Source organism: Hipposideros armiger, unplaced genomic scaffold (assembly GCF_001890085.2).
Source record: "Hipposideros armiger isolate ML-2016 unplaced genomic scaffold, ASM189008v1 scaffold_298, whole genome shotgun sequence".
Taxonomy (NCBI): Eukaryota; Metazoa; Chordata; class Mammalia; order Chiroptera; family Hipposideridae; genus Hipposideros; species Hipposideros armiger.
In genome coordinates, this window is record NW_017731648.1 from 1,501,455 (window position 1) to 1,527,186 (window position 25,732).

General features: G+C 40.3%; 1 protein-coding gene across 1 annotated transcript in view; it reads right to left on the minus strand.

The window, feature by feature from the left end:
- Nucleotides 1–9,517: 9,517 nt before the first annotated feature.
- Nucleotides 9,518–25,732, minus strand: part of LOC109391666 (zinc finger protein 791-like) — a 77,581-nt gene continuing 61,366 nt past the window's right edge. The window contains 4 exon segments of the mRNA XM_019659422.1: nt 9,518–11,171; nt 11,173–12,648; nt 12,960–13,032; nt 13,227–13,353. Of these exon segments, the coding sequence (XP_019514967.1) occupies nt 11,072–11,171; nt 11,173–12,648; nt 12,960–13,032; nt 13,227–13,353 (1,776 nt within the window). The 3' untranslated portion in view covers nt 9,518–11,071.

Here is a 25,732-nt window from a genome sequence, read left to right on the forward strand (position 1 = left end):
ACATGTTCATTTGGCCTAAAGTATGGTGTAGTCCAGCATTTCCTCATTGGTTTCCTTTCTGGATGATCTATTCATTGTTGAAAGTGGGTATTGAAGTCTTCTACTATTATTGCATTGTCTATTTTCCCCTTAAGATCTGTTATTTATTTAATATATTTTGGTGCTCTGATGTTGGATGCCTATATATTTGTGACTGTTATATCTTCTTGATGAATTGACCCCTTCATCATTATTAAAGTATACCTACCCCTGCTCTCTTTTGACTTCCACTTGCATGGAATATCTTTTTCCATCCCTTCACTTTGCGCCTATGTGAGTTCTTAAAGCTGAAGTGAGTCTCTTGTAGGCAGCATGTAGTAGTTGGGTCTTGTTTTTCTTTCTTTTTAAAAATCCATCAATCCACTCTACTCATATGTCTTCTGATAAGAGGATTCAATCCTTTTATATTTGGAGTAATTATTGATAGGTAAGGACTTACTAGTGCCATCTTATTAAGTTTTTTCTACCTGTTTTGTAGTTCCCTTGTTATTTTCTTCATCTCTTGCTGCCTTCCTTTGTGGATTGATTTTCCATATTATATGCTTTGATTCCCTTCTCTTTACCTTTTGTCAATCTTTTGTAGGTTTTTGCTTCGTGGTTACCACGAGACTTACATAAAACATCTTATAAATATAACAGTCTATTTTTATGCTAACAACTTCAATCACATACAAAAACTCTACCCTTTTACTCCCCCTCTTTTATAGTTTTGATGTACAAATTTACCTTTTTATTGTGTACTCATTAACAAATTATTATAGCTATAGTTATTTTTAATACTCTTGTTGTTAACCTTTATACTGGAGTTAAGTGGTTAACGCTTCACCATATTACAGTATTAGAGTATTCTGAATTTGACTGTATACTTACCTTTATACTGGTTTAAGTGGTTAACTCTTCACCATATTACAATATTAGGGTATTCTGAATTTGACTCTATACTTACCTTTACCAGTGTGTTGTATATTTATAGGTTTTCAAGTTACTAATTCGTGTCCTTTCATTTCAGCTTGAAGGCTCCTTTCAGCATTTCTTGTAAGGCAGGTCTAGTGGTAATAAACTCCCTCAGATTTTGTTTGCCTGGGAAAATCTTTTTCTCTCCTTCATTTCTGAAAGATAGGTTTTCTGGGTAATGTATTCTAGATTGGCAGTTTTTGTTTTTGTTTTGTTTTGTTTTTGTTTTTGTCAGCACTTTGAATATATCTTATCACTCTCTCCTGATCTGTAAGGTTTCTGCTGAGAAGTCCTCTGAAAAACTTATAGGGGTTCTCTCATAAGTTACATGCTTTTTTCTCTTGTTTTAAAAACTCTGTCTTTGATTTTTTACAGTTCTATTATAATGTGTCTTGGAGGGGATTTCTGTAAGTTGATTTTGTTTCATAATCTGTGAATGCCATTTATTTGGATATCCAAATATCTGCCCAAATCTGGGAAGTTGTCAGCCATTATTTCTTTAAATAAGCTCTCTGCTTTCTTCTTCCTTTCTTTTGCTCTGCGACTCTAAGAATTTGCAAATTTGTTTTTTTGATGGTATCCTATAGATCATGTAGCCATTCTTCACTCTTTTTCATTCTTTTTCTTTGTTTTCTGACTTGATATTTTCAAAGTTCCTGTCTTCAAGCTCACAGATTTTTTTTCCTGTTTCATCAAGTCTGCTGTGGATGCTCTCTATTGCATTTTTTCATTTCACTCTTTATATTCTTCAGTTTCAGAATTTCTGTTTGGTTCTTTTAAATTATTTCTATCTTTTTGTTAAACTTATTTTGTTTGTGTAGTCTTTCCCTGATTTCATTGAATTGTCTGTGTTTTCTTATAGCTCATTGTTTCCTTAGAACAGCTATTTTGAATCTTTATCTGCTAAATTGCAGATCTCCCTGTTTTTGGGTTTGGTTAGTGGAAGATTATTGTGATCCTTTGGTGGTGTCATGTTACCTTTATTTTTCACATTATTTGAAGTTTTCATTGCTATCTTGACATTGAAGTAGCAGTCAACTCCTTCCAGTCTTTACTAACTTCCTTCAGGATATAGATAACTTCCATCAGCCCTGCTAGAGATTCTGAGGCTATCTCGGATCTTCTATGGGTACACCTGCTCCATGCTTTTTGCTCCCTCTTGTGGCAGAATTCTTAAGTTTGTAAGCCTTCTCTGGATCCTGTAAACACTAGGTCAAGTATGGACAGCCTTTCTTTTTTCCCCCCAACGGTGGCACTAAAGCAAGTTTGTGGTCTCTCCCTGGCCTGTAGATTCTGCCGATTTTTGCATGTGCTCACTAGCCATCTGCGCACACAGAGAGCTGGCACAGGGTGGGGGAAGTGTGTGAGTGAGGTATGCAGAGCCCTGGGGGGTATCTATGGGCCAGTTGGGGGAATCCATGGGTGAGGAGTTCCCAGTGGCTTGTTGGCAGGCTTCTTGATGGGAACTGTGATGCAGATAGTAGGATCTATGTCCCTTCAATGTCTTCTGAGAGTCTTATTTGCCACTCTCCTCACCTCTCTCCTCCCCCAAGTCATGTAGCTCACAATTCAGTGCTTTCAAGATCTCTCTTGGCCCTAAATTGTGCCACCTTAGTGGAGAGATGATGCAGGTGAAGTCAAACTGTTTCTCTTACCCTGCTCAATGCATCCAAAATCATTCATTTTTTTTCTCTCTCTCTCTCCACTGGAGTGCTGGAACTTCTCTTCTAGAAATTCGGACTTCCACACAGGCTTTCTCACTATGGGTGATTGTTTGAGTCAGGGTTCTCCAGGGGCTCCCAGACAGTGACTGAGAGGGGCTGAAGCCTGTTTACAGGCCACTAAAGGGTCCACAGTTGGGAACGGGGTCTGTTTGGCAATGTTCATGCACATATTTAACATGGTCAAGTGTGTGCACATAGCTTGCCATGTCTGCATTCACTGGGTTGCAACCCTTACTTTTTCCCAAATAAATTCATTTTGGTGATGAAACACCTAGTCGATATTATTCTTCAGCCAACATTTTGGGGGCTTGTCTGGGATTCCGGAGACCAACCCTGACGGCTTCATGGCAGGCGAGCATCCAGGTGCTGACACCCCACATAGAGCGTCTTTGGATCCTGACTTGCTCTCCAATTTGGGAGCTTAGGGTAAGCCTTCTCCGGGAATTGAGCTTCTGATTTTTGTATTTTGAAGCTCTCTGGGCTTTATTTGGGAGTTGTTTAGAGGGTTTTTTTTTGTTGTTGTTAAAATGGCCTTGCATGTTTGTTTGTTGTCTGTAAGTAATCAATTTGGAATGTCGGCCTAGTTTCTTTGGAAACAGGTTGTCCTTTGAGACAAATCTAGCTTTGGCCTAAAGATCCCTTTGGGGACAGGGGTTATTTCTACGGAAATTAGTCAGTTTGGCCCAGAATTAGACTGTGTTGTCTCATTGAGAGGAGTGCCCCTCAGCTCAGCCTATAACGACACTCCCAGGTGGGTTATTTTCCTAGAACTGGCTTTTAATCTTCAGCCTGGTCCTCTGTGCTCAGACTCTTCTAGAGTGAGGCTGGCTGTTATCTGACTTGTAGGTTGCTCATGCTGTTGTAAATTGTCTTGGGCTTTTTACTCTAGAGAAAAGCATCTGACAAATGGGATCTCGGCTATGTAATTTTTTTTTTTAAAGATTTTATTGGGGAATTGGGGGAGGCGAACAGCTTTGGGGAATTGGGGAAGAGGAACAGACAAGTTGCTGTCCTTTTGTTCTTCAGTCTAGTTGTGAAGGACGTCGCTTCACTGGCCCATGTTGGTATTATCATTGTGCTGTTCCCAGGTGAGGCAGTCGCTTGCCGGCCATTGGATGGCAGCTTATGGCGGCTCATGGCAGCTCACCAAAGCGCACGCCATCTGCCGGCCAGTCTCACTGCAGCCTACGTCATTGCCCGGCAACTCACAGCAGCCCAGCTCCAGGTGGAGCTGTTGTTCACCATCTTAGCTGTAGAGGGCTCAGCGTCACTGGCCCTCATGTGGGATCCGAACTGGGGCCCTGCTGCCCAGAGCTGGTGTCCCAAGCCAACCCAACTAACGCATCACTCAGCGGGCCTCGGGTATCTAAATATTTTAAGGCCATCCCCTCCTCTGCTAGGGACCCTGGCCGATTCCAAGGTTAAAAGCCACAGGCGATTTTCATGCACATATTTAACTAAATGGACAACTATGACTAAAAGTCATTCAGAAAATCAGTGGCCACTGTGGGTCACTTTTGAGATTCCCAAACTTAATTTTCTTAAAACCAAATTGGACAAAAATAGCGCTAAAATAGTGCTAAAACTGAGTGGAATGCCTATTTTGAATGGTATTTTGAGGCTCCCAAATGAGACCAAGAATCTGAAGTTGCCTCTGTTAAATAAGTCTTAAAATTAAGAGGCTACTGAAACTTAATGAGAATGGTGTCAGAGGCCACGCGCTCTTCCTCTGCAGCAGTCATCCTCCCCCCTCAGCTCCTCGGTCTCAGGCTTCACCTTCGGGGCCACCCTACCCTCCTGTGGAGACGGCCTCAGGCTTCTCCAGCTTGAGTGCTTCCTCCCCAACTCCTTTGCCTCACGCTCCACCTCAGATGCCATCTTGCCTTCCACCACCGCCGCCTTCCTCACCTTTGGTTTCACCTTCAGTGCCATTTCCCCCTGAATCCTCCCCTGCTCTTTCTTTCTACAACCCAGGGACCCAGGGAAGCCTGTGCGCATTGCCCCGGGACAGTTTAAATGGTCTCTTTCAGGTTTGGCAAATAGGTTTTATACAGCTTCCCCTCATCTCATGAATATAAATGTTTTAGTCATGACACGTACGTGATCTCACTGGACTGAAGCTTTCCCTTGCAGGCAAATTAATGCCTGTAAAGTGGCTAAACTACTGTTAGAGATTATTCTTACTTGGGGAACTCCTCTTGAACTCCAGTGATGGAGGAACCCATTTCACTGGTCAGGTGCTACAACAAATCTGCTATTTGGCCAGTTTTATATTTTCACTGTGCTTAATCCTTAGGTTTAGTTGAACATTATTAAGATTCAGTTGGCAAAATCTGCAGTAACTCTCCAAATACGTTGGCCAAAAGCATTGTCCTTGGTCCTCTTAAATGTCAGATCTACCTCTTTTGGGACTCAAAGGCTTTCCCCTTTTGAGATAATTACAGGATGCCCCAGGCATTTGGCTAATTCTTCTTCTTTCTTCTTCTTGCTTCCTCTTCCTCCTCCTTCTTTCTTCTTCTTCTTCCTCTTCCTCCTCCTCCTTCTTTTTTAAAGATGTTTATTGGGGAACTGGGGAGGGGAACAGTGTTGGGGAATTGGGGAAGGGGAACAGTTTTTCCAGGATCCATCAGCTCCAAGTCAAGTTGTTGTCCTTCAATCTTAGTTGTGGAGGGCACAAGCTCAGCTCTAAGTCCAGTCACCGCTTTCAATCTAGTTGCAGGGGTGAGCGGTGGGTGGGTGGGTGTGCGTAGTCCACCATCCCATGCGGGAGTCCAACCGGCAATCTTTTTGCACACTGAGCCCTCCAGCTGCCTGGCGGCAGCTCGCAACTACTCAGCTCAAGGTACCGTGTTTGATCTTTAGTTGCAGGGGGGGAGGGGAGTGGGAGTGCAGCCCACCATCCCATATGGGTGTCAAACTGGCAACCTTGCTGCTAAGAGCATGTCCTCTCACCAGCTCAGTAGCAGCTTAGCTCAGGCACAGCTCATTGGCCCAAGTGGGAATCAAACCGCTGACCCTTACTCAGAGCTCACGCTCTTAACTGACTGAGCCACTTGGCCTGCTGGGCTCCTGCTTCTTTTGATCCACAGTTTGTAAATGACATACTTCAGTATTATAAGGGCTTAGTTGCTTCTATTGAAAATAATCATGCTTTGGTGGAACAATCTTTTCACAGTACACTCCAGGGAAATGAAAAACTCAAAATCCATACTCTACAACCTAGAGATTTTATTTACTGGAAAAGACACCTCAAAAAGGATTCTCTCCAGCCACAATGGAAGGGCCATCAGGTACTGTTGACTAACCTCTGTGCTAGCCTCAGTGAGTAGACTCTTGGATACAAGTGTCACATCTAAAGAAGGCACCAAACCCTGACTGAAATTGCACACAGTCTAGTGATCTGAAACTAAAGCTGTAAAAAATTAAAGCAGGTGACCTGAAGGAGAGGAATTGGCAAAATAACTGAACAGGCCTGTACAACTCTTTTTCTTACTATTCTTACTTCACTGTCTCTTTTCCTAATTTATTGTGGAAAGGGGGAAATTTCTGGTTATTGAATCTGTCATCAAGAACTTTGACCTATCTAAGATAATGATGGTCTTTGTTTCATTATCTACAGGTTTGAGCTCCTGACTTAAATTCATCATATAGACTAAGTTGTTACATTGTTGTAATCCTGTTTTGAATTCTTAACGTTTGCATCTGTTGCCTATTAACCCTGGACATGAGCTGTTCCTGATCCATATACCTTTCCTCTAATGTGAGAGACACTCAGAAGAGGTCCTTCTGATATCAAGGGACAAATAAGCTGAAGATGGAAGACCTGTGATGCTTTCAGAGAAGGATCTTGATGAAAAGGGAGGAATGATAAAGACTGACTAGGACTTTAAGTGAACATAATCAATCAGGAGGGTCTATGGGAAGAACTAGAATTTATGGGAGGTCTTCTCACCCTATGTAATCATGAGAATCCTACACATGAGGGCCCTACAGGAAGAACTCTGTTTATAATAAAGCTCTATGATTCTAACTACTCCTCCCCTTAATTTCCTTTCCCCTTATATAAGTACCCCTCCATCTTGGCACGTGGGCCAGAGTATGCTCATGGCTTGCCATGTCTGCATGCACTGGGATGCAAACCTCTTTCTCCTTAATAAATACTTTTAGTGATGAAACACCTAGTCGGTATTTTTCAGTTGATGAGGCTAATTCCAAAATGCGCAGTGTCTGTGGACAGGCTGGAAGGACAAGGCTCCTTGTCTCTGTGGTTCCCAGAGGGCCTTCTTCCCAGGAAGAGCAGGACTTCAATGTTTCTAATCCTGCCTCAAGGTGCCTGCTGCTGAGGCTATGTGCCTGGTGAGTGTGCTTAAAAATAATTGTAGTTCACTTCCAAAGGCAGTCTGTTGGCTCTTTTTGCTTAGGGAAGGGCAGTCTTTGTTCTATTAAGGCCTTCGACTGATTTTGAGGCCCACCCACATTATGAAGGGTATTCTGATTTACTCAAACTTCATCCATTTAATAGATGCTCTCGTTCAAAAAGCACCTTTACATAAACATTCAGAATATTTTATCACAGTAATATTGCATAAATATCACTCTACTCAGAGAATAAATTCAGGATGGCCTAGAACAGTGCAAATAAACCTAACCTTTTCTCAAATTGGAAGGGATTCCAGGATTTAATATAGGAGCAAAAAGAAGTGCCAAATACTATAAAACTTTAAAATACAGGTGAAGGGGCCGGCAGAGTGGCTCAGTTGGTTAAGGGCGCGAGCTTCGAACAACATGGTCGCCGGTTCGATTCCCACATGAGCTAGTGAGCTGCGTCCGAGCCAAGCGGCCGCTGAACTACCAACAGGTGGCAGTATCCTCAGCTGGTGAAAGCATGTGCTCCTAACAAGGTTGCCGGTTTGACTCCCGCATGGGATGGTGGGCTACATCCACCCGCAACTAAGATAGAACATAGCACCTTGACCTGAGCTGACCTGAGCTGCCGTCAGGCAGCTGGATGGCTCAGTGTTACAGCATTCGCTCTTAGCAACAAGGTTGCTGGTTTGACTCTTGCATGGGATGGTGGGCTAAGCCCACCCACAACTAAGATTGAACACAACACCTTGAGCTGAGCGGCTGTGAGCTGCTGACGGGCGGCCAGATGGCAACTGGACTTGGAAGCTGAGCTAGCTGCACCCTCCACAACTAAGATTGAAGGACAACAACTTGGCTGTTCCCGTTCTCCAATTCCCCAACACTGTTCCCCTTCCCCAATAAAAAAAAACAAAAATAAATAAAATAAAGGTGAATTAAAATTTTCTTAAATGATGTTAAATACAAAGACACCAGAAATACCTGTGGCCTAAATCAATGGAAAGTCTCAAGGTCCAGATACTCATGTCCAAACTTCTGATTACATGCAAAACTGCAAAAAATAAATATGAACCATGTTTGTATCTTTATGGGGAATCTTTCCTGTCAATTACAGGAAGGCAGGACTTTCTACATTGCTGCCCTCTATTTACTTCCATACCAAAGCGGTTCTTGAAACTGTAATGTGTAGTGCACGGTGGAAATTCAAGTGATCGATAATAGCACTGTCACTCACTGACGCTCCTACCTTCAGAGAAAATATATACACACATCCAGCCTCCCTAATACCTTTTTTTTTCACATTCCATCAAAGCTCTGATTTCTATCTTATAAACCAAACTTTACCACTTGTTAACACACATCTCCTTTCCCACAAAAATATGAGCACCAGACTGAAAGAACTGGTGTATTTCATGCCTCTGTATCATGTCTGACAGTGACTTATTTGTGCTAAATTTGGTATGTTTTGAATCTACTGTGTTTGATAGATGAGGTACATTGAAAAATTTGTATCAAGAGTATAGTCTCTCAGCAAGAAAGGCTTTATTGGAATAATGGTCCTGTCTTTCTCCCTTGCTAGGTTTGTGTTCTCTCACAATTTACCTATACATATAGGCCTCAGTTGAGTCACAAAGGAGATATTAAAGGTTTTATTACTTTACTAAGAAGTGAATTTCTATATTTTCACTGTAAACAATGTCCATCCAATACACCAGTATCAGTATTTAGATAATGAGTAGGAAAGACAAAAACTGCCCCAGTGGACTGGGGGCTGGCCTTGCTTTCTCTTATTGTGAAGGGAAAAATGTCAATTTCTTCCATCACCAGACAAAGCTACTTAGTGAACATGATGGACTAAGACAAAAATAAGGGTATTTGTAAAACTGCATCTGTAAAATTGGTGAGAGAGAGAATTCCAAATCATAAAAATGACCAAAATTGCCCCCTTAATAACATGACTGACTGGAGCTTATGGATTAGGTTTAGCTCTACTACACTGTTTTGGCCTTCCAGAAAATAACATTTACGATTGCCAATGATAGAATTAAGTTCATCTCACAGCAACCAGTACCTCCAGAAATGTCTTGCTTCCTTGAATAGTAATAAAATCACCTGCAAAAGCCAAAATCATATGTCATTTTGAGCACCCTCTTACTGACAAATCCACAGTCATTGAGCGTTTGCTGTTAATCTTAATACTATGATATATACCACTCTTGTTGACTCCTGGTGTGATCCTGGTAGGTTTAGGTGAAATGGCACTGACAAAACAAATGAACAAGAAATTAGCTTCAAGACAAAAACTATAACTATAAAAGAATAAAATAAAATACAATTTACCTGAGAAAAAGCCCCAAATATGTATATACAAAGTAATATTGAGTGAGAATATATAACTATTAACTTGACAAAATTACAAGGTTGATCAGAAAATCCATAATTACAAGGGGATATTTTAATGTATGTGCTCAGGAAATAAAAATCACAATAACTATTATATACAAATTGTATAAAAACACTAAAATATTTCTAAGAACTACAGATTTTATTTGACAAAAATACCTTGTTTTTAACCACAAACACACATAATCGAAAATGTGCTGCACACTGATGTACAGCTGTGAGCAATGGGAAACATTTATAATCTGCCTGATATGAGGAAGGTGCTGATTCTCGCCTGGAAGGAGTGGGTCAGAGCAGTCACCGCACAGTGTAGCAGAGGAACAAACTCCAATGTGCTTCGTTTGGACAGCACCATTGCTGCTATCATAGTGGGGTCAGCAACACGTGGTCCCTAACAGTATTACCAGAACAAGGTGTTTACTGTACAAATTAGACCTTATATGAATACAATCTAGGAAAGATGGAAGTGCAAGCATCAGAAAATACTCCAAACCATCATAGCTCAAATAAGTTACCTAGGAGACATATGGAAGATTGCAAGAAAATCCAAACAGTGATGGACCTTTGATGTGGAACTTCTGAAGGTACATGTGGAAACCTACACCTTTGAGAAAATGGAAGTCAAGCAGTTGATTGTGGTTTTGAGGATACTCTTGATTGCCAGAGCAAGGAATCAGGAAAACTGGCTGGAAGCAGGTGTCCTCAATTCTTGTGCACCTGTCTCCCTCCCCATATGGCGGCTCCAAAACCTGATTAATGCCTTCTATACTTCTGCATTCCAAATCTCAAGCAAATGAAGCTACAGGTGAATTCTAAAATGAAACCATAAAAGGAAAAGATTCTAAAAATTGTCATATTACCCAGGTGACAAAACAATTTAGGAGAACCAATTCTACATTTCATTGTTCAATAACAGCAATCCAAACGTCAACTCTGGGATTGGGGATCCATGTATGTGGACAGCTGACTGTAGTTATACTCAGATCTTCAACTGCATAGGAGGTCAGTGTCCCTAACCCCTGTATTGTTCAAGGGTCAACTATCATTCACAAGATTATATGATAAAATTTGCATATTTACAAATTTATGCCATCTTTTATTACCAAAAAAAATGGAATTAAAGGTTTTCTGGCCACAACAAAATAGTAGGTTTTCTCATAAGAAAGAAGGAATACATATAGGATATCCAATACCTGGCACAGGAGGCCAGTAGAAAAATCCCAACAAATATTAAAATATCATTTGTCAATAACCCCTTACAAAACAACTGAAACACAAAAATTAAAGTTTCTTGCATATTAGAAATACACTTCAATTCACCTGTATATCAAACAGGCTCCAAAATAGAAAGAAAAATATTATTAAGTGATTTAAGGAAAAAATACCTATAAACCCTATGTAGTATTGCATAAAGAGTATTACCTCACTGTTCATTTTTGGAAGTAGTAAATACCCACAGTTCAGAGATCCACTTTTAAGAATGAGGCACTGATAAAGACAATACATTTATAACTTTTATAATGACTTTCATGTTACAGTTTTCTGGAACTTTATACATGGATTAATTTGTATTGGGTTTTCTCATATTACTTGTATTTATAGGATTTCATTTCAGTGGGAGTTTTCACACATAAGGATGAAGGCCAACTGATGTCCTTTTCATTTTGCTTACATTCAAGGTCTTTATTCTGTATGAGATCTTTCATGTCTTCTAAAAGAATGGGGACGACTGAAGGCTTTCCCACATTGTTTACATTTGTATGGTTTCTCGCCAGTGTGCGTTCTTACGTGTCCTCGAAAGGTAGTGCGATAAACGAAGGCTTTTCCACATTCTTTACATTCAAAGGGTTTCTCTCCAGTATGGGTTTTTTCATGTGTTCGAAAGGATGTGTAACAACTGAAGGCTCTACCACATTCCTTACATTCATAGGGCTTCTCTCCAGTGTGAGTTCTTTCATGTATTCGAAATGAACTGGGAAAATTGAAGGCTTTCCCACATTCCTTACATTTATAAGGTCCTTCTCCGGTATGCATTATCATGTGTGTTCGAACACTTGAAGGAGAAATGAAGGCTTTCCCACATTCTTTACATTTATAGGGTTTCTCTCCACTGTGCTTTCTCATGTGTCCTTGAAAGGTTGTACGATAAATGAAGGTCTTCCCACATTCCACACATTTATAAGGTTTCTCTCCAGTATGTATTCTTTCATGTATTCGAAAGGAACTGGGCCAACTGAAGGTTTTACCACACTGCTTACATTCATATGGCTTCTCTCCAGTGTGAGTCCTTTCATGTGATCGAAAAGAACTGGGACAGATGAATGCTTTCCCACATTCCTTACATTTATAAGGTCCATCTCCTGTGTGTGTTACCATGTGTGTTCGAATGCTCGAAAGAGAAATGAAGGCTTTACCACATTCCTTACATTCATAGGGTTTCTCACCAGTGTGAATTCTTTCATGTATTCTTAAACCTAGAGGAGAGCTGAAGGTTTTTTCACACTGTTTACATTCGTATTGTTTCTCTGCAGTGTGAGTTCTTTCATGTCTTCGAAAGGAACTGGGACAACTGAGGGCTTTACCACACTGCTTACATTCATAGGGTTTTTCTCCAGTGTGGTTTCTTTCATGTATTCGCAAACCTAGAGGAGATCTGAGGGATTTACCACACTGTTTACATTCATACGGTTTCTCTCCAGTGTGAGTTCTTTCATGTGTTCGAAGTGAAGTGGAACAACTAAAGGCTTTCCCACATTCCTTACATTTATAAGGAGCATCTCCAGTGTGTGTTATCATATGTCTTCGAAAGGTTGTGAGCCACGTGAAGGCTTTCCCACATTCCTTACATTCATAGGGTTTCTCTCCAGTGTGAGTTCTCTCATGTCTATGAACAGATTTGCGGTAACTGAAGCCTTTTCCACATTCTTTACATTTATATGGCTTCTCTTCACATTCGTGATACTCATATGGTTTGTGTCCAGTGTGAGATCTGATGTGCCTATTAAGGGATGAATGACGCACAAAAACTTTTCCACACACACTACATTTACATAGCTTTACTTCAGAAGTTTTCTTGTTCAGGTTAAGATTCAGAATCTGGCTGATGGTTTCTCGACACTGACTACCTTCTTTGCTTTCATGGAGTTTTTCTACCACATGACTTCTGTAAAAAATGAGAAGCATGTTATTAATGATTTGTCTAATTTCATATTTATTAGCAGGGTATTGGAATTGCATTTTTATAATTTACAACAAAAGTGAAGATTTTCTGTCTTTCCTGAATTGTTTGTAAGTAAATATACTGAATACTCTGTAAGAGGACTTGACCACGGCTGTTATGAAAACAGCGATCTTCTTATATGAGGTTAAGGGTAAATAAATTTGAAGAAGGATTTATCTTATTTGCTTGTTTTTAAAAATTCCTGACATACTATAATTCTCATGTGGAATAAGGCTGTCTATTGTGTGACTTACCTTAGTTTTCGCCCCTGGATTTTGTACTGATTTTCAATGTTATAATCTTCCCACTTTTTTCCTAAATGCAGACCTAGAAAAATAATTCCAAAGTATTAGAAATTACAGAAATAGTATTAGATTATAGGTTCATAATGAGCTGTGACCATGCTTAGTTTATTTACTAATGTATTCCTTTTCCACATTCTACATCTTGGAACAACACTGATGGGCAAGAAATAGTTTTTCTCTAAATCACAAAATAAGTAAGAATGTTATCATCCCTACCTACTGAGGTCAGGTTCCTGAAGGTTTCCCGCATCACATCTCTGTAGAGTTTCTTCTGTGAAGGATCCAGTAAGGCCCACTCCTCCAGGGTGAAGTTCACAGCCACATCCTCAAAGGTCACTGAGTCCTAAAACATTGCAAACATGTGTACAGTAGGATACATGAGACTGACAATACTGGGGATCTATATTCAATATACAGGAAAGTTACATATGATTCTGTGGTCTCCAAACATTTACTTTATGTCTTGATCATTAGAAACTCACAGTCCACACTTAATTGCTCATAAATTTAACAGCGTCATGAATACATAAAATATTTATGCATTTTTACTGTGATCCCTTTAAATATTATTGTTCTTTAATGGCAGGATCTAGAGCATCCATGAAAAATGAGAGAAATGCTATACAAATGAAACAAACATCATTTTAAATACACCGATTCCTTGTGAGAAAAAATCTCTCATCTCCTTTCTTATTACCTACCATTTAACTCAGCACTCCATGATGTACAGCATCAAATCTACATGAGGTTTTAATGAATAAAAACACGGTGAGAAACTAGAAGCTTTTACTTTTATTCCCATCACCAAACGTGAGAGTCCAGGCAGCCTGGGGAAATCCAACTTATAACAAGGACCAGCTGGCCATACTGGTGTGAAGTACTCCAGGCCATTAGAGATAGCCAGATCCAGTTGGCTAAAAAAAATATTCCTGTGTTTAACTTTCATAATATTTATCACAGACTCAGTTTAGCCATTCTCTCTGTCCCACTTCATGGAAATATGAAGTTCTTCAGAAGCTAGGCCTCAGATAATTTTGCATGATATGGCATACTAAAAAGGCATGACAACTTAGGCCTCCAACAAAAACCCTATACACATGAACCCCAGAGGTGCTTCTCACCAGTTTTCAGCACACATAGGCACACATACTGAGATAAGGTGATAAACGAGCTCTTTTTGGTCAAACCCTAACAAGTATGTCCCGGCCCTTGCTGACTTGGAGGAACTTATTAAGAGCTGCAAATTGCAAGGTAGTTCACTGTAATCCACAATGGCTTGATGGACTGCCCATAATCATAAAATACATAAAGGATTCTCCAGTGCTTCCCTCCAAAACAACATAACATCTCCATTTTGTAATTTCCAGAGGATGTTTCCTAACCAGCCACTCCAGAGGCAGCCCTTCCAACTTCTCTCACTTCTCAGCTCCTCTATAGCGCACAGAAGCATAACAGCCCACCCCTGAGTATAGGAATTCCTTAGCTGATGACATCACACATTGCCAAAAGGGTGTGAAAGAGTTTATTACTTCTATAAATGAGGTCTCTGGGGAGTAAGGCAGGCAGGCCTCTCAAAAAAAAAAAAAGTCCATATGCTTTTCCTTGCTCTTTTATTTCATGCCTTGAGGTTGTGGGTGGACTAAAGTGATTTCACTCATAGGGGCAGCAGTTTGCATGGATTGAATCTTTTGTCACTCCCAAAGGAGGAAGACAAAGGCTTTTTTATCACCTTGGATAGCTGTGGGGCACAAGGAGGAGGAGGAGGAGGAGGAGGAGGCTTCAAAGCTGTCAGCAGTCAGTCATCAAAAACTGGAGTCAGAGACCTTTTCTTGTCTCTCGTAGAGTGAATTTACTAGCTGTTGTTCCCAACCTCACAAGAAAAAAGCAAAAAATCTAAAATAAACAGTTCTTCTTAGGTCTATCTGAATATTGGGGACATGGGGAAACTGTTATCTCTAAAATTGGAGAGACAAAAAAAAAGCTGTTTTATAATATCACCAGAATACTCTATAGTTAACAAAGCCTGTCCTTAAATACGATAATCTATTTTACCAGGGCCTATGCAAAGACAAAAAAGAACACAATATCCAAGAACTGTGGGACAACTGTCATTGTAAAACGACAGGTGTAAAATACCCATAATGGGAATACTTGATAGAAAAAAAAAAGCAGCAAAAAGGAACAGAAGAAATAAGTGAAGCAATAATCACTGAGGTTTCCCTAATATTAGTGACAGAGAACAAAATATAGATCCAGTAAGCTAAGAGAACATAAAACATGAAAAAAAAACAACCCAAAAACAACCCACCAAAGAAATGCACACCCAAGTATATCATATTCAAAGTGGAGAAAAATCAAACACAAAGATAATTTACTGAAAGAACCAAAGAGGAAAAACAAACCTTAGTTATACTGAAACAAGGATAAGAATTGGATTTCTTTTCAGAGACCATGCAAGCAAGACAGCAGAGTGAAATATTTAAAATGCTGAAAGTAGGGCTGGCCCAGTGGCGCGTTGTTTAAGAGCAGGCTTGGGACACCAGCTCTGAGCAGCAGGGCCCCGGTTTGGATCCCACATGAGGGCCAGTGACACTGCGCTGTACAGCTAAGATGGTGAACAACAGCTCAACCTGGAGCTCGGCTGCCGTGAATTGCTGGTGACAGCGTAGGCTGCCACCCCTGCTGCAGCGGGCTGGCATAAGCTACTGTGTGTGGCTGGCAGCCAGTGTGAGCAGCCGTCCAGAGGCCGGCGACCAATCTGCTTCACCCAGGAAAAATGCAATGATCACAATAACAACATGGGCCAGTGAAGCAATGTCCTCCACAACTAGATTGAAAAACAAAAGGACAGCCACTTGTCTGTTCCTCTCCCCCAATTTCCCAATAAAACTAAAAAAAAAAAAAAAATGCTAAAAGTCAAAAAATCAATATCCTATGATTCTGTGTCAAGAAAAATTATTTAAAAGTGAGAAAGAAATAAAGACTTCCTGAGACAAAAACTGAGGGAATCTGATAGCAATACACTTGTTTTGCAAAAAATGTTAAAATGATAAGGTAAATGATGGAAGTGGAGCATCAAAAAAGGGATTAATGAAGGTAAAACAGCTTGTTTTTCTTATTTGTACTTAATCTGATATCACTCTGTTCAAGGATAAGTGAAACAAATGACAGCAATGTTAAAAGGGACAGAGAGGGAAGAAGTGAAAATATAGGTGACCCTTGAACAAGATGGGTTTGAACTGTGTGGGTTCACTTATATGTAGATTTTTTGTCAGTATAATTAGTCCACTTACGAAGTCAGACAATTAAGTTCACGAACTTGTTGCAAAAGATGTTGCTAACATTTGTTGATATGAAGGATTATTTATTATGAATTTTTACCAACTGGACAGTTAACCAATTTACTATTTGGAAGTGCTGAAAAGGCTGCGTGAAAGTTAGACAACCTGAACTTTTCGCCAATTCATGGCTTTTACATCATGACATCATACCCGCTCACACGGAACTGTGAGGGGGTTTTTAGCCAGCAAACAAATAACTATGTTGGAACACTCTCTGTACTCACCTGATCTAGCCCCCAATGACTTTTTTCTTTACCCAAAGATAAAGGAAATATTGAAAGGAAGACATTTTGATGACATTCAGAACATCAAGGGTAAATATGACAGCTCTGATGGCCATTCCAGAAAAAGAATTTCAAAATTGCTTTGAAGGGTGGACTAGGCGCTGGCATCGGTGCATAGCTTCCCAAAGGGAGTACTTCGAAGGTGACCATAGTGACATTCAGCAAATGAGGTATGTAGCACTTTTTCTAGGATGACTTCAGGAACTTAATTGTCAAATCCCACATACTTGGATTTTTAAAGATTCCTGAATATCTCCCCAGGCCCTCCTGCAGATAATCAGAAATGTAAACAGCCCATAACTGCTAGAGACTAAATAAACCAAAGGGAAAAAATGGAAAGGAGAGCCTTTTAGAAAGGCTCACAAAGTAGCTGAAAAGGTTCCCTTACCTAAGCAGCCTCCCCTCCTGAACTTCCTTAAAAATTGTTTGTCAAGGACAAATATAAATCTTAAAGGTCTTCTTTAAAAATAGTAAGCCTTGCCATCTGAACAAATAAACCTAACTTACTCCAACTGTAATAAATTAGTGAATTTTTTGGCTTATTGTACTTGTAACAAGGCTGAAATTTAAAAATTGAAACTATCAGGTCTCTGGTGGCATCTGTCTATATATGTGTATGTGTGTCTACCTACAGAGCATACTAACAAAATTGGTTTGTAAAACGCTTTAACTTAAAAAATTAAGCACTTATATAAATTAAGAAATATAACAGAAACTAACACAAATATTTTCAGGCTCTGGAAAAATACTTGATATTAAAGTTAATTAAAACAGGCATGTCTTTAGTTATCAGAATACTTTATTCTACCTCAGCTTACAAATCTATCAGCAAAAATAACTTAGAATGGTTGCTGACTTGGTCTAATACCTCATGAAAATTTTATGGGTAATCTAAACATAATTATTAGAACAGGTAAAATAAATAGATATAGGTAGGGACAAAAGATTTTGTGTTTTTTTAAAAGATTTTATTGGGGAATTGGGGGAGAGGAACAGCGTTGGGGAGTCAGGGAAGGGGAACAGACAAGTTGCTGTCTTTTTTTATTCTTCAGTTTAGTTGTGGAGGCCCATATTGGTATTGTGATCATTGTGCTCTTCCTGGCTGAGGCAGTCAGTTGCTGGTCATTGGATGGCTGCTCACGCTGGCTGTCAGTCACTCCCAGTAGCTCACGGAAACTCACTGCAGCCTATGCCGTCCCTGGCCACTCACAGCAGCGCAGCTCCAGGTCGAGCTAATGTCCACCACCTTAGCTGTAGAGAGCGCAGCGTTACTGGCCAAACCCGCGGCCCTGCTGCTCAGAGCTCGTGCTCCCAAGCCAACTCTTAACCAATGAGCCACTCAGCCAGCCCCTGCAAAATGTTTTTTAGGTGAAACATTTAGCAACAATTACATGTACTTAAAAATAGTTCCCTAAGATCTTTTGATAACTTGAAACTTTAATGTAGTACTAGCTAAATTAACTGATGGAGATTATCTGAATATACAGGTGACCAAAAAAGATATACACATTTTAAGAAATGAAAAAACTATTAAAATTGTAATACTCAATATGTACTGATAACAAAAGATGAATACAAGTCACGTATGACTTCTGCAATTACAAGAGGTGCTCAATTATCATCAGCATCCAGACACTTCTGATTATGGCGAACTACTACTTGAACAACGTTAACCGAGGTGTCCACTTGTATATATTTTTTTGGCACCCCCAGTATTTAGATTATTTTCAAATAACATAAAATACTGAAATATTAATTCTTAAATCTATCTATTTTTGGCTTAGTATAGAGAAACTAAAAGACAAATCTGGGTTTCCTATTAGTAAATGTATCACATTGAAAGATTGCACTATTAAAAGGGAAACATGTTTCTTGAAATTATGAAATATATTAATAAATTTTCCAATCTAAAAAAAACCTGATGTAATATAATAGTTCACAATAGCTTACTTAGTTTTCATTAGAAATAAAGGTTTTGAAGGGTTAGAAATTCCAACATATATAATTGAAACTATTAGAATATTTTCAGTAAAAGAACGTGTAAAGTATGGAAATGGATTTTTGAGGGAATTACAAGAAAAGTTGTACAGGTTTGTGAAAAGGAATACTGAGAAAGCAAATTTTGAATACAATCAAACTGGATAAGGTTGAATGAATTTATTATAAACTTTACTGTCAATAGTGTACTTATGTAAAAATAAAAGTGTTATCTGTTAGAAGGACAAAGTTTTCCTGTACAACTGGTATGCTCTTAAGAGATTATAAAGCAAAAGCAAAGATTTTATGTTTCATTAAAATGATTTCCTATGCTCTGTATCATCAGGTTTATCATTGCTTCGGTAAACCAAAAAAATGTATACACATTTTTAGAAAGGAAAACACTGTATTAAAATTACGCTGATGGTAACCACTTAGAGCATCTCTTGTAATGTAACTGCAAGTCAAATGTAACTTGTATTCATCTTTTGTTATTGATATATATTGAGTATTACAATTTTAATAGTTTTTTTTCTTAAAATGTGTATACATTTTTGGGGCATTTTTTGGCACCCTCTGTATTAAAAGAACTAAATTTTGTTCACAACTATTGTATTTGCCTAGGAAGTCTTCAATTGTCACCATGATTAAATGGATAACTAAGTATTGTTTCACAGTGACCTATAATTCTACTTGACCAAATGTTTTAAAAGCTTTTGATGTTTGACAAATGTCCTCAAATTCAAATATTAGTCTTTTTTTAAAGGAGATCCTTGAAACATTTCAAATGATATGTCTCTCTTTATAAAAGGGGGAAATTAAGCTAATTAGACCTATTTGTTATGCTAATATTACATGGGGAGCACTGTCAAATAAGGAATACGAGTTGTATTTGTATGCAAATATTATTGTTACTAAAGTAGTATGTTCTAGAAATTATATAGCATTTCTAAAGATTTAAAACATCCTGATACGTTTTCATTTGCCATTCTAGATGTTACCTTAACATGTTGAATGTTGCACAGAAAAGCAAATTTGTCACTGAAAATCAGGAAAGGCACTGAAACCAGGAAAATCATTGAAAATCAGAAGATCAGGAAGGACATGCAGTTAGTCATATGTTGCTTAATAACAAGGATATGTTCTGAGAACTGCATAATTAGGTGATTTTGTTGTCATGTGAACATCAGAGTGCACTTACAGAAACCTAGATGGTATAGCCTACTACACACCTAGGCTCTATGGTATAGCCTATTGTTCCTAAGCTACAAACCTGTACAGTGTTACTGTACTGAATCCTCTAGGCAATTATAAATGTAATGTATCATGTTACAACATTACGACAGCTATGACATCACTAGGCTATAGTTTTTCAGCTCCATTATAATCCTATGGGACCACTGCCATACATGAACTCCTTCGTTGACCAAATGTTGTTATGTGGTGCATGACTGTAGTTGAATTGAATAGCACCATCAAATAACTGGTTTAGGGGTGACATAAGCAGCATGCAGTGTAAGACATCCTCCAAGTCTCTCCCTTGATGTTACAACAAGTTGGGACAATTATAATTCAACAAAGGATTCCCTGATTAACACACAAACATGTCTGAGATTTCCTTGCATTGAAACATCTGAAGGTGGGCGTTTCTGAGCAAACAGGGGAAGAGAAAAGCAGGACGCACAGAGATAGGTGCTACAGACTCAGCCTGGAGCTTACTGAGGCTCCAGAGGATTGAGAGCAGGGGAAGAGTCAGGTTACTGTGGACACACTCTGCAGCCTTACGGAGCAGTGGGTAGAATTAACATTCCTGCTTGAGTAGCCAACACATACTGCAGCTGAACCCATACAGGGCCAGAGATGGAACACAAAGGTGTGCCAGATGTGGTCCAGCAGCCACCATCACTATGCAGAAAACAAAGCCCCAGATATGTAGCTGCCTTCCCTCATCCTCCCAGAGAAGTAGCCCCAGTGGATGCTGTAACAGCATTAGTGTCAGGTTACAGCACACACTCTTGGCAGCCCTGAGGACTGCAGGGGCAGAAACATTTCTCCCAGAGGGGCCGGCACACACTGTGGCTACACCCAGTTACAGGGGCAGAGATACGGAGGTGTGGCAGCTGAGGTGTGGCAGCCACCTTTACTGGAAGGAGAACAAAGCCACAAATTTACATACCAGCCTTTTTCCGCCCAAGCAGAGCAGGTGGAGGCACCTGGGATACCTCACGTAGTAGTACAGCATTGCTGGAAGCATCTAGTTGCATGAGGCAGCGCTGAGAACTTGTGTGCCCCAGATCCCATTGCTTACCACCATTGCCCCATGGGGGTGCAGCCCCAAGACCAAGGTGACCTGATCACAGAGGGGAATCCCCCCCCCCGCCCCGAATATGGGGTATTTTCTATAGCCAAGGCAACACCACCTCACAGAGATTCTGGAAACCCCGGCAGTGCAACTGAAAGACATTAAACACTTACACTTCAGCGCCACTTACTGGAAAACAAAAGAAGACCTCTACTAATTATTGTTAATTCAAAATAGTGAAGTATCAAATACGTTTTAAAAAACAGATTTCAGCTCTCTTTCTTGGGCTGCCTATGCAGGTGGCAGCCATCTCCTACTCGGTATCACGGCTGCCCTCAGACCCCTCGTGAAGCCCAAGATTGTAAAAAAGAGGACCAAGAAGTTCATCTGGTACCAATCAGACCGATATATCAAAATTAAGTGATGGAAACCCAGAGGCATTGACAATAAGGTGCACAGAAGCTTCAAGGGCCAGATGTTGATGTCTAATATTGGTTATGGGAGTAACAAGAAAACAGAGCACACACTGCCCAGTGGCTTTTGGAAGTTCCTGGTCCACAATGTCAAGGAGCTTGAAGTGCTGCTGATGTGCAACAAGTCTTACAGTGCTGAGATTGTTCATAACATCACCTCAAAGAACTACAAAGCTACCAATCCCAATGCCAGGCTGCACAACAAAGAAAATGAACAGCTTGTATGCACATTGTATTTATGTTAATAAGCCCAGAAAATTCTGCAACCCCCTCTCCAAAATAAAATAGATCTCATTCCCATATGTGTCTAGGCAGAAAAGTAACCCATCAAATACTGTGCATAACCCAGGTAGCAAGGTAGCTCAGAAATAAAATGAAAAAAACCTCTAGAAAATAACTTTTATTATTTTTTTATTATTTATTTATTTATTTATTTATTTTAGCTGAGCCATCCTGCTACCTGTTGGCAGCTCAGCGGCTGCTCAGCTCGGGCTGGATTCAAACCTCTGTTGCTCAGAGCTCAAACTCTTGAGCGAGCTCTTAACCAACTGAGCCACTCAGCCGGCCCAGAAAATAACTTTTAAAGACATGGAAATAGATGACTTAAAAGACAAAGAATTCAATATTGCAGTTCGGAAAAAACTTGAGATACCAGACAACTCAGAAAAGCAGTTTAATGAACTCAGAAATAAAATCAATGAACAGAAGGGGTACTTTACCAAAAAAAATTGAAACTATAAAAAAGAACCAAACAGAAATACTGCAGCTGAAGAACTCAATTAAAGATATGATGAATGAACTAGTGAACTCAGGATACTGAGCAGACCAGGTTGAGGAAAGAAGTGATACCAAAGATAGGAATCTAGAAATGACTCAGATGGAATAAGAAAGAGAATTGAGGGGAAAGAAAGAACTCTATGAGAACAGACTCCATCAGAAAAAGTAATGTAAAAATAATGGGTATTCAAGAAAGAGAAGAGAGGGAGAAGGAAACAGAGAGCCTATTCAAACAAATAATTGATGAGAATTTCCTAAGCCTATGGAGAAAACTGGGTCCTCAAATCCAAGAAGCTAACGGAATACCTAATTATCTCAATCCAAAAAGGTCTCCAAGGCACATTATGTTAAAACTATCAAAAACGAATGACAAGTAATTCTCAAGGCAGCCAGGAAAAACAAGACAGTAACCTATAAAGGAAATCCCATTAGGTTATCATCGGATTTTTTATTTTTAGCAAAAACCCTACAAGCTGGAAAGAGTGGAATCAAATACTCAAGTAAGTGAAAGAGAGAAATCACCAGCCAAGAATAATTTTTCCAGCAAAGCTATCCTTTAAATGTGAAGGAGAAATAAAGACCATTTCCAACATACAGACATACAGGAGCTGAGAGAATTTACCGCCACTAGGCCTGCATTACAGGAAATACTGAAAGGTGCTCTTCTACCCAAAACAAAAATAAAAAAGGATACAAAACTAGGAGTAAGATGACAGAGAGATAAAAAAAAAAGCAGAAAATTACAACCCTGGTTCAGAATAGGATATTAAATAGTTAAACAACATAAAGGTTAAAGGAAGCAAAAACATTAAAAAGAGAGAATGTAATAGCTAAGTTGGAAATGAACTCACAGCATAAAAAGGGTGCTTTGAGACAACAAAAACGTAAAAAAGGAAGGCTAAAGAACTGAACTTACAGGGGAATGGAGAAAAGATGCAATCAGAAGAAAAAGGACTACTGTATATTGTAAAGCTTTCTTTTACATAAACCTAACTATAACCACACACAGAAAATCTGGAACTGAGATATATAACATAAAAAAAGAGGAAACAGAGGAAAATAATCACAGAACACCACCAAAGTAAAGTAACAGACAGAAACCAAGGGAAAAGAAACAATGGAGACACAGAGCTACCAGAAAACAAAAGATAAAATGGCTACATGAAATCTTCACATATCAAGAATTACCCTAAATGTGGACGGACAGAACTCACCAATTAAAAGGCACAGAGAAGCAGGTTTTATCAAAACAGCAACTATATGCTGCTGGCAGGAGACACATCTCAGCGGCAAGAAGATAGACTCAAAGTGAAGAGGTGCAAAATGATACTCCAGGCAAATGGCATCCATAAAAAGCAGATGTAGCTGTACTTATATCTGACAAAATAGACTTACAAGATAAAAAAATGTAACGAGACAAAGGTGGACAGTTTATCATGATAAAAGGGACAATATATCAAGAAACACACACACACACACACACACACACACACACACACGGTAATACCTTGGTTTGCAAGCATAATTTGTTCCAGAAACAAACTACTCGTATTGCAAGACATCGCTTGTTTACCATGTTAAAATGTATTAGAAATGTTTGCTTATCTTGCAGAACACTCACAAACCAAGTTACTCGCAATCCAAGGTTTTACTGTTATACACACACACACACACACACACACACACACACACAAACTGGGAGCACCAAAATATACAAAACTACTACTAACACAACTGCAGAGAGAAACTGACAAAAGTACAATTATAGTATGAGATTTACATACCCCATTGACAGCAATGGATAGATCATTCAAACAGAAAATCAATATGGAAATATAGGCCTTAAATAACACATTAGACCAAATGGACATAATCAATATTTACAGAGGTTTTCATCCCAGAACACCAGATTATAAATTCTTCTCTAGTGCACATGGAACACTCTGAAGAACAAATCATTTGTTGGGACACAAAACAAGTCTCAATGGACTTCCAGTAAGATGGCGGAATAGACAGATGCTGTGCTGACTGCCTCCCAGGATCACACCAAAATTACAAATAATTTATAAGATATTCAACCTCGGAAGTTCCCTGGACACTAGATGAGCAGAACCTCTAAACGAAGGACTTAAAGAGGAGGTCACGTTGAGTCTGGTAGGAGGGCGGAGAAGAGAGAGGGCGAACCCCGTGAGGGACACCTCAGCGGTGGGGAGGCTTCTCCGGTTGGAGGCGAGACCCTCTGGCCCCACACCATGCTCACCAGCCCAGAGTTACTTTGCCGGGAAGAGGAGTTCTACGATAGCTGGAAGTAGAAAATAGTGAGGACTCTCTCTGATCAACTTGGTGAGGCTGAGGGCAGCTGGAGAACCAGTGGAGCCAGCAAACCAACTCGCTCGCTGGTGAGCACTAACCCGGTTCCTGGTGGAGGGAGTAGCTTTGTGAGTGGGGCTGAGGAGCCTGCGGGAAGGACTGAACTGAGTGCCAATGGCATGGGAGCTGGAGGTTTTGGGACCATTGTTCCCCTGGTGTGGAGCTTGCACACAAGTAGTGCACAGGAGGCTGCTATTTTTTCAGGGCTGGGCCCTCCCACAGAGGCTCAGGTCTGGGACTGCATTGGTCTGGTGAAATTGGCACAGGAGTAGGTGCGTGTGTGTGTGCGTGCGTGCATGCATGCGCATGCGGCCTTGGATCCCCACCCTCCGCACCGCTTGTGCTATGTAGCCAGGGAAATGCCTGGCAGGCGCGCGCTGACTCCAACAGACTGCTTATTGAGATGCGGAAGTGCGCGACTGGCCTTAGGTCCCCGATTTCTGCACTGCGCTTGCAGAGTTACCTGGGTGGCGATTGGCTGTCGGGCTGCTAGGCCTGATCTTCGAGCGGCTGATTGGGACAGGCAGAGACAGGGAGTTTTCCTGGGAGTGTAGGGCCACGAGCTGTGCCCCTGCGTGATTCGGCCAGGGCTTTCCAGGCGAGTTTGTGTGGGTTGGCTGCTGATGCAGGAGTGCATGCTGCTCTGAACTTGGTGGGGGCCACTGACCACACCCTGTGGTGCCTTGGGGGCCTGCCCCTCCCATTAGAGCTGTGTTGCCAGGGGCACCCTGAGCCCCTGGTCCCTGGCTCCTATCTCCGCAGGCCACAGAGGGGTTTTTTGCAGCAGCAGACAGCCCGCAAAAACCTGTGAGGATTTTTGGTGGTGAGCACGGTTCCAGTGCACACAGCAACTAATTGTGGGAAGCTTACTTAAAGTCTAGAGGGAGGTCGGAGCGTGACGCACTGAGCCCTTCCCCCCAACAGCTAGTGCTGAGCTGCCCAAAGTCTCTCTATTGCTGAGCAAGTGGTCTGCAGATTAAAGCAGGCGGAGAGCCCCTCCCCCCCACTTTTTTTTTCTTTTTCCTTTTTCTTCCCCTCTTTTTCCTTTTCCATTCTTTTTTCTTTTTTTTTTCTTTCTAGGTGATCTAATACATTAAAGCAATCAGAGTGACAGCCAGAATGAAGAAACAAAGAAACATGTCCCAAGTAAAAGATCAGAAGAAACCTCAAGAAATGGAACTAAATGAAACAGAGGTAT